The sequence below is a fragment of the Triticum aestivum genome, chromosome 4A (assembly GCF_018294505.1).
Source record: "Triticum aestivum cultivar Chinese Spring chromosome 4A, IWGSC CS RefSeq v2.1, whole genome shotgun sequence".
Lineage (NCBI taxonomy): Eukaryota > Viridiplantae > Streptophyta > Magnoliopsida > Poales > Poaceae > Triticum > Triticum aestivum.
Window position 1 is genome coordinate 560,131,658 of NC_057803.1, and position 10,043 is coordinate 560,141,700.

General features: G+C 45.2%; 2 protein-coding genes across 2 annotated transcripts; both read right to left on the reverse strand.

The window, feature by feature from the left end:
- Positions 1–779: 779 nt before the first annotated feature.
- Positions 780–1,427, reverse strand: LOC123082306 (uncharacterized). Its single transcript, XM_044504667.1, has 2 exons — positions 1,225–1,427; positions 780–1,124 (listed from the first exon to the last, which is right to left on the reverse strand). Exons 1-2 carry the CDS (start codon positions 1,271–1,273, stop codon positions 934–936), a joined length of 240 nt encoding a protein of 79 aa, XP_044360602.1. The 5' UTR covers positions 1,274–1,427; the 3' UTR covers positions 780–933.
- A 5,730-nt stretch (positions 1,428–7,157) lies between these two features.
- Positions 7,158–7,698, reverse strand: LOC123082307 (uncharacterized). The gene is made up of 2 exons (XM_044504668.1): positions 7,611–7,698; positions 7,158–7,515 (listed from the first exon to the last, which is right to left on the reverse strand). The coding sequence occupies exons 1-2, from the start codon at positions 7,654–7,656 to the stop codon at positions 7,301–7,303; spliced, it is 261 nt and encodes an 86-aa protein (XP_044360603.1). The 5' UTR covers positions 7,657–7,698; the 3' UTR covers positions 7,158–7,300.
- Positions 7,699–10,043: the final 2,345 nt, after the last annotated feature.

Here is a 10,043-nt window from a genome sequence, read left to right on the forward strand (position 1 = left end):
AGTGACCCTGGTTAGCCTTGCAGAGACGATCATAACTCGCAACGAGTTGTCTTGGTCACTAGATAGTAGGGTTGCTCTATCAGGGATGCTGACATCGCCCCCTTCTGCAATGAGGCTTCCTCTCAAGCCTCAGCAGCTCAGGAGCAGGTGTGGAGCTCGAGTTTGTCTTCCCATGATTTCGCGGACAAATACAATGCCCGTCTTAGAGGTTAATGTTGGAGATACTCTAATGCAATATCTATGGACGTCACGGAGGAGTTCGTCCCAATCCAGCTGGACCTGGGTTAGTGCAATGCTCTGATCATGTGCGCTCGCTCAGTTGTTTCAAATACAGCTACCTAGTTCTGGAGATCCTCAAAAAAAGTGCTAGCTAGTTCTGTTTTTTTTCAGTTTCTTTTTCTTACTAGCGATGCTTGTTTCTCTTTCTTTTTGTATGTGCTTTGTCCTGTTACCCATTGCATATTTGCACGACACAATCTAGCATTCCATTCCTCGGTTATTCCACGAACGCTTGCTGATGGTTTAGTTGCGACGCGAGATCAAACGCTAACAGTTTCCGCTCGTTTTTGCGTCAAATTTTATTCTTCCCAGCCATGTGTCTCTGAAGAAAATGGCATGCATCTCTGAAGAATCTGCCAAGAAAAACGTTCGCAAATGTCATCCCTCACAGCAAACGAGTTCGCCAACTACCGGGGTCCAAAAACTGAGCTAGTTCTGTGTTTTTTCAGTTTCTTTCCTTCTAATGCTTTTTTCCCCGGTGCTTAGCCCTGCTACAAAACTTGATCAACGGATTGCATTCCATTTCATTCCACGACACAAACTTACATTCCATTCGTTATTTACTCCATGTACGTACGACACACGTGCAGCTTTATTTAGCTCGAACTCAAACACGAGAGCAGAGATGAAAATGACGAACGCGTGTAATCCGGTTCAGTACTTGGTGCATTTGTTGGTGGAGCCGCTGTCGAGGTGGAGCACGCAGCCCTTGCCGTCCTCGGGCGCGCACACGCAGGCGCACCCGTCGAGCTTCTGGCCGGGGTAGTTCTTGCAGGTGATGTACCCTCCCTGGATGCACCGGATGTTGTCGCAGGTCGCCTGCGCGTCCCCGAACACCACCAGCGCTGCTCGATCCACAACAAACACAAGCAAGGATACATAATCGTGAGAGGGAGTGATGCTTGATCATAGAAAACACAAGCAAGGATGCGAATGGAGGCTTACCGGAGAGGAGGAGGACGAAGGTGAGTGACAGCTTCATGGTGGCGGCCATGCTTGCGCGTTCGTCTCTGTGCGTCGTGCGATCTGTGGTTGCAGCGCGGTGCCGGTGCGTTTATATAGGGAGGCTTCGGTTCAGCTCAGCCAAACTGCATGCTGGATCCGCCGCCCTCTCTGACTTTGTGCCACGTAGGTTCACCGGGGATTTGAAACAAGATCACATGGCAGGCGATACTATGTGCTCCAATACGTACGTGCTTGCGTCGACGGCGGCTTCGTGGATTTCAGAACTATGGCCACGTTTCCCGTCGATCTCAGGCAGCATGATTTGTCCGGCCGATTGAGGGCAGAAAGTCAGAGGAGGTTGCCGACTTGGTCGAGCGCCTCTTCGTTTGTGAGGTGTTGCCGTGCTGGATGGATCAGCGGCCAACCCGTACCACTGTTTGTTCGATGTGGATCGGGTTGACGTACCGCTCAAAAGTCTCAGTCGTCGAGTTCACAGATCACAAACAGTGGGACGTGACCTGCAAAGCTTTCGGCCTACTTCTTTGAGCTTGAAAAGTTATCTTGCATTCAACATTGTGCTCTGGATCCAAAATGGTCCAGTCAAACAATCATCACCATTACATTTCTTTATTTCCAGAGCTGCTTATCGAGGTCCATCGACCATCACGCATATGGCAGGTTCACTGCTTCGAGTTGAAGTATGGAGGCTCAACTTGGATCTTTACAAAACAGTTGGCTAGCCTCTTTCCTCCTCTACAAAAAAAAAGATCTCAGTCTTTCCTCCTCCTCCCATCGGCACTGCCGCCAGTCCACCCCGTCTGCTATGGCCTATGGGCCAAATAATAGTGGAGGACCTCGGCCCCCACCCGCGGGAGGGACTCTACTCCCGCTTTTGTTAGGTTTAGTGTCTTCATTAGGGTTGTGTGACGGCAGTGATGTCCCTCGGCAGGAATAATGTCTCCCACATTCGATTCCCATCTCGATAGTGTGTCTAGCTTCATCGGAGGACGTGTGGACATGTGTCTTAGTCAGATCTCGCGGACCCGGTCGGTGCTGGTCTTCGGTGGATCTTTCTGGATCTTGTGTTCGTTCATCTTTGTTCGGGTGTTTACAGATTTGACCCCTCCGGTCTACGACTTTCTTCAGCAGCGATGATTGTTGCTCCGGTGCATTGGTCCTATGGGAGCTTGGCACAACAACAAGATTTGCCTGTCTCCAGTGAGGGAGGGGCGATGACAATGGCGCGTCTTTAGCTTGTTCCAGTGGTTACAGTCCTCGCTAGGTGGTATATAGACCTGATTGTAATTTTTATTATCTCTGGGGTTATTTGTATTGTCATGGTTAATAATGAATAAATCAGAAGTTTCAAAGAGAAAAAAGAGTTGAAGTACGGACAATTGACAGCAAGATGACCATATGAAACCCCTTCAGCCCAACTGGGTACTTCACATCAATCGCGTGGATCTTTTTTATGAAATCCGAAAATATGATCCCAATTTCAAAAATTACGATTGTATCATCTTGTTGTAGTTGCCGCCACCGAAGAGCCGCTTTTCATATCCGACTAGGACGAAGAGATAGTTTTCGTGGCCACCTCGGATGAAGATGGAGTTTTCGAGGCCACCACAGACGGAGAGAGACTTTTCGTTGCTGACCGCAATGAAGAGTGATCGACAACCACCCCTCTCCCCCCGCGCTCGTTCCACCTACCCGCAGTTATCGTCTTCGTAGTCTACTGCAGCAAGAACTTCCTTTTCATTGTCATGGCCAATGAAAAGTCCTGGCATATTGTGCGATGTCTTTCTTATTCCTTTTCATTTGCTCCCCCTCCCCCTCTCTCTCTCCCTCTCTCTCTCTCTCTCTTATTCTTGTGCAACAATTTCTTCTCTTGTCTCTACCTCATTCCTAGGGCTCGCCGGTATGTGAGCACCAAAGATCGAAACAAGGATGAAAGACCGTGGATGTCGCCTAGAGGAGGGAGGGTGAATAGGTGCTTTAAAATAATTACGCTTTAGGCTTGAACAAATGCGGAATAAAACTAGAGTTTAATTTATCAAGCACAAAACCTAAATCAACTAGGCTCATATATGTGCACCGGCAACTTATGCTAAGCAAGATAAACAACTAAGTGATAGCAAGATATATAACATGAAACGTTATGACTATCACAAAGTAAAGTGCATAAGTAAATGGCTCGGGTAAGAGATAATCGAGGCACACAGAGATGACGATGTATCCCGAAGTTCAAACCCTTGCGGACGCTAATCTCTGTTTGAAGTCGTGTGGAGGCACAATGTTCCCCAAAATTCCACTAGGGTCACCGTAATCTCCTCGCGCACTTACACAATGCAAGATGCCATGATTCCACTAGGGGACCCTTGAGGACGGTCACCGAACCCGTACAAATGGCGACCCTTGGGTACAGTCACCGAACCCGTACAAATGGAACCTTGGGGGCAGTCGCCGAACATGTACAAATTGCTCGGGGGAATCTTCACAACTTAATTAGAGAGACCGAAGCTTGCCCAGAGTTCTACACCATAATTATTGAGCTCCGCGACACCACCAACTATCTAGGACGCCCAAACACCCAAGAGTAATAAACTTCTCAACTTTCACTTCCACGTACCATCGTGAAAAACTCAAACCGGTGCAACGAATGAAATGACAAGAACACACGAAGTGCTCAAGTCCCTCACTCTCAAATCTCACCAAAGCAACAAAAGCTATGGAGGAATATGAGAGGAAGAACACAAAAAGAACTTCAAGATCTAGATCCACAAGGTTCCCTCACTAAGAGGAGACATGGATTGGTGGAGAATGTGGATATAGATATCTCTCTCTTTTCCCACAAAAAGATTCAAGATTCATTGGAGGAATGGAGAGAAGGCAAAGCTTTTGGAGGTCAACAATGGAGGAGAAATCTTGGCCAAAGTCGTTGGGGGCAATGGGGAAGAAGACCCCTTTTTTTATAGTGGGAGGACAAATCCAATCGTTATATGCACTTGTCGTGCTCAAGCGGTACTACCGCTTAGCCCGGTCAACGCGACCCAACGAGTATAGAAGTACTAGAACGACAATTCCGTCGGAGCAGTACTACTGCCTCTGACAAGCAGTGCTACCACTAATTGTTGAAGGGTTACAGAGGAACCAACGGTAGCCAGCACCACACTAGAGTGGAAGTACCGCACAAGCGGTACTACCGTGTCACTACCGCTTATAATCCAAATAGCAATAGAAGGCATTTCCCAAGCAAAAGTTGGAGCGGCACCAGCCTGCGGAAATAATGCCTAAGCGATACTACCATGGACCTGAGCGGTACTACCGCCAAGGTGCTGCAAACTTGCCCAAGCACAACAGTTGAATGCAAAAAGACCAAAATTATTATAACTTCTGCAAATGAACGCTGATTTTGATGAACTCCATCGGTGAGGAACTGACATAAACTCCAACATCGAAAACGCAATACATAAACTCCGCCCAGTTCACCAATGTCCTCTACCCCAACATCTACATTCTTAAGGTTATATTGGTCGAGCTACTCTATTATAACCCCGGCTTTCCTCCGTAATAAGGGAGTTTGATGCTCCACAACGGGGAGCTGCATGATCACATTTCTTGTCGACATCCCCGGTGAGCATGTGCTTGCCATCTCTCCGGCCACGTTATCTTCACATGATGCTTATGCTCTGTGCATGGGTGATCACCCTGCCGACAACTTTGCCACTCACATTTGGCATTTATTCGCCCCTAGTCGGTGCAAATTATCCATTTGGCCATGTCATCGTCATCATCTACCATGTGTCATCCTCCTCCATCATAGGTGCAACCTTGGTCGGTTGTGTCCATCTTCGGTGGACAAGAGGAAACAATCGAGCACATGTTCTTCGCTTATGTTCATGCAAGCATCATTCAGGAGTAGGTGCTCCCCACTGGTCCACCATCGATCCTCTATGTGAAACAGACTTGCACCTACGCCTCATATTTTGACCACTAAACCTTTGGATTGCAAAATAATTGTTTCGAGAATCTCTTGATGGTTTCCGAAGCTTTCCATGACCTCAATTTTTGTAAAGATAACAATTATGTAAGTCAGAGATGCATGGACCAAAAGATAAGGAAACTGCACAATCCATCCATGGTGAATAACCCTTTGCTTTGTTTCATAATGCTAGCTCCATCACATCGCTACATCCTCTATGTGGTTGGGGGGGGGGGGGTCTACTGATTGAAAGAGTATCAGTGCTCCTCCCGCGAGCCATTACGATGATGGTTGTGCTCTTGGGGTTCTGAATGAACTGCGTATGCCTGAACTTGTGTCCTACAACATTATCACAGGTGTACTTTTGTGGTGGTTGTGATGCTCCCGCTTGGGTCTAAAACTTCACAACCCTAGACTATTTTTTGTTCTGCTTCACATTTTAGCAAGTGTCTTCTACTGCTTCTTTGTTGTTTCTCTTCTGCGCCATGCAAAACTTATGTCTTTCTTTTAGATCATGCAAAACTTATCTTCTTTCTTGAGATCACGCAAAACTGATTTAATAAAGTACTCCTGGTTTAAGGACACCGTTGTAACCCGCTCCCAAAACGCAGCCGCCTCCTTCCCCAAACAAAACTAAGGTTCCTTTGCCGCCTGCTGTCGCTATCGCCGGTCCACCTCGTCTCCAGTGGCATTAGGGCCATGGCGGTGCAATGGATCCCTGCCTTTACCGGCGGGAGGGCTTCGCTTGTTAGATGTTTCTTCGAGTTTTGTTAGGGTTTGTGTCCTGCTCAGAAAAACGAGACAATGGTGGATCCTTAAAAATGGAATAAGGTTCTTCCCGCCAAGTCTCCGTTCCGGTGGTGCATCTAGTATCATCTGTGGGTGTGTGGAGGTGTGACTCCGGCAAGTCTGTCTTTGGTGAATTTGCTCGGATGTGGTCGTAGTTTGTCTACATTCGTGTGTCTTCGGGTCGGATCCTTCCAATCTACAATACTCTTCAACGGCGACGATTGCTGTCCTGGTGCGCTGGTCCTATGAAGCCTTAGCATGACGACCTCCCGACTATTTAGTACAACAAGTTTTGCGTGACTCCGGCGAGAGAGTGACGAAGACGGCGGCGCGCCTTCAACTCGCTTCAGTGTTTGTAATCGTTAGGTGGTATATGGATCTGTATATAATTTTTATTATTTTTGATGTTTGTTGTACTGCCATGATTAAAAATGAATAGATCGGCAGTATTCCTCCAAAAAATATAAAATAAAAAATGGATTAACCAAAAGTTCAGTTGGGCTGTTCTGCCCCTTATGCCTTCTAAAGAGAAAGTAACCCGCCTAACCCGTGTCTTGCAATTAGGTTCAGTGCAACAACTACATAAAAAAGATAGCAACCTTGGATCTGGTCTAGAGTTAGTGGACAACACATACCCATTGCATTCTTATCTGGACGTGCCAATTACCCAAACTGGCCATAATAAGTTACCATTAAGAGTGCGCGTGGCCGGACATAGGGAAGATAGGGGGAAAGAATATGCCTCCGGGACTTTCGGTAGTCCGGTTAGCGGGCTGCCGGACATGAGGAAGACACAAGGATCCGCCGAGGCCTGACATAGCTTAGTGTATTGTATCCGTGTCGTGGGAGTGGAGCGCGCGACTGTAAGTGCATATAGTTTTACTTTTTTTGTTAAAATATGTCTAAAATGTAACTTTTTTCGTTTGGTTTGTATGAAATTGTCACGTCTATATGAAATCCGGCCAAGTTTGCATGAATTTCACCCGGTTAGTTGAAAACAATATGAAATGTATGCGGCTAGTGTTGGATGACGTCCTCCCGCATCCGTATCTGTGGACGGACGCCGGAGAAAATTTGCGAGTTGCCGTTGAAGATGCCCTTATGAAGTATCAGGGTATTATTAAATCTTTAATATTATTGTGCGCGTACGTACTTTTATGAGTTTTACCACATTCTGCTCGGAAATTTTATTCGAAGCGTGTAAAGTTGAATTACACTGCCAAACCACAGACACGCGAACATTTTCGTTGTTCGACACCAAGCTTGCAGAGCCTTATTGAACTCAGATTCAAACCAACAATTCAGCTAGAACTTTTTGGTCGTGCCGCAGTTGGTGTGGGTCACGCCGTCGTCGAGGTGGAGCACGCAGCCCTTGCCGTCGGCCGGCGCGCACTCGCAGTCGCACCCGTCGAGCTCCTGGCCGGGGTAGTTGTCGCAGGTGATGTGCCCTCCCTGGAAGCACACCACGGCGCACGGCGCCTTGGCCTTGGCGTCCACGATCTCCCCGAACACCACGAGCCCTGCAGGGTTGATCCGGCCAGCACACGCATACAAAAATTGTCAAAAAGAACCCATCTCTCACGGGATTATGGGTAAGAATTTACGATGGACGCACCTGAGAGGAGGACGAGGGTGACCGACAGCTTCATGGCGGAAACCATAATGGCTTCGTGTAGCGTTGTCTTTGTGTGTGCTTTGAGTTGGCAGAGCCATGGAAACATAGACAGTTTATATAGGGAAATGAAATCTCTGGCGTGGCGATTTCATTGACTTCGAGCATGGAGATGGAGGGGTCGAGTTTGCTATGGCTTTTATCAGTCAGCGTACGTCTTAGACTAAACTGATACGGATCTGCCGCGCTCTCTGACCCGAACAGTGCGTGCTCTCCATTTTTCCACTTTCGGATAAGAAGCGGCTAACAGTTTCACTTGATTTGGTGAAGAGATCGCGGCGTCTTCTTGCGTGTGCTGCCGCGATTCATCTCAGTTGAAAGGTGGCAGCAAAGCGCTAGGGATTGACACGAGCGGGAGACTGTCTTAGTTACTCCCAAATTAACCAGCACCACTGATCGGTCATTTTCCGAAGTGCCACGCAGACACTAATTAGAGGCTTAGAGCAGCCAGGGAGCGGAAGCATCCTCGCAAATGCTTTTTTCTATCCGATTCAAATGGAAAAGGTTCAGGTTCTGGTTCAGCACCTCTCAGCGAGGTTCCCCGTGCAGTGCGCTGGAAAGTCAGCAATCGCGCACACCCCTCCGCGTGTCCGAACCTAAAATGGACAAGCCCAGTGCGCTATTGTGCGCACTAGCGATTTTTGTCTGATGGAATTTTCGGCCTGGCTTTTTTACCTCGACCTGTTGTTTTGTTAAAATACTGCCAAATTATTTAAATATGCTCATAAGTTTTAAAAATGTTTGCAATTTTTTTAAATCACCATTTACAAAAAATTCATGTATTTAAGAAAAATGAACACGAATACAGAAAAGGTCCATGGTTTCAAAAAGTATTCATGGATTCAAAAAACTCATGATTTTGAAAAACGTTGTTTATTTTTTCTAGAAAAACATGAATTGAAATTATTTTCATGAATTAAAAAAAATCAAAATTGAAAATGTTGATGAATTCAAAAAATGCTTGTGATGTATAAACATGGCCCTGATATCAAAAAATGTCCGGTAATTTGGAAAATGTTCTTGAAATTGAAAACATGTTCACGCATTTAAAATATGTTCATGAATTCAATACATGTTCTTGAATTAAAAAACTCACAAAACAAAAGGAAAAAATAGAAAGAAAAATAAGAAAATGAGGAGACTGTCTTAGTTACTCGCAAATTAAGCAGCACCACTGATCACTTTCCCAAGTGCCATGCAGAAACTATTTAGGTCTTGTACAATGAAAGATGCTTAGAGGAGGTGCTTAGAGAAATAAACCAAGCTTTCTTTAACCACCGGTGCTTATTTGTACAGGATAGACGCTTAACTAAGCGTCTCTTCTGTAGAAATAGACACCGATACTTCAGAAAAATTCGGTTTATTTTCCTAAGCATCTCTCTAAACACCTCCCATTATACAAGGCCTTAGAGCAGCCAGGGAAGCATCCTCGCAAATGCTTTTTCTATCTGATTCAAATAGAAATACAAATGGAAAACGTTCAGGTTCAGTACCTCTCAGCGAGGCTCCGCGTGCAGTGCGCTGGAAGGTCACCAATCGCGCACACCCCTCCGCGTGTCAGAACATAAAATGGACCAGCCCATTGCGGTATTGTGCGCACTAGCGATTTTTGTCTGATCGAATTTTCGGACAGCCTTTTTTACTTCAACCTGTTATTTTTTTAAAATACTGCCAAAATATAAAACATTTTCATAAGTTTAAAAAATGTTCGCACTTTTTAAAAAATTCACTATTTATAAGAATATTCATGTATTTTAGAAAAATAAACACGAATACAGAAAAGGTCCGTGGTTTCAAAAAATATTCGCGGATTAAAAAAACTCATGACTATGAAAAATGTTGTTGATTTTTCAAAAAAACATGACTTCAATTTTTTAAATGAATTAAAAAATAAAAATTGAAAGTGTGGATGAATCAAAAAAATGCTTGTGATCTATAAAAATGGCCGTGATATCAAAAAATGTCCGATATTTCGGAAAATGTTCTAGAAATTGAAAACATCTTCGCGAATTCAAAATATGTTCATGAATTCAATACATGTTCTTGAATTAAAAAAATAAAAATATGTTCGCGAAACAAAAAGAGAAAAGTAGAAAGAAAGATAAGAAAATGAGGGTACCAAAAAACTCAAAACAAAACCAAGAAAAAGAACCACAGAAAAAAAGAAAAAAACATTCAACAAGGTTCTAGAAACAAGTGAGAAGCTCACACTTGGAAAAAATGTAAGATGCACCAGGCCATGTAGCAACCAGCGTTTGGCAGGTTGTGCGTTCATTCCCATTTGCCGCGGTACGAGGTAAATAGGATCCACCAGCTAGTGGCCCGGGGCGTGGGAAATTATGCTAGGCTATATTTTAGAAATTTTAGAAATTAGCC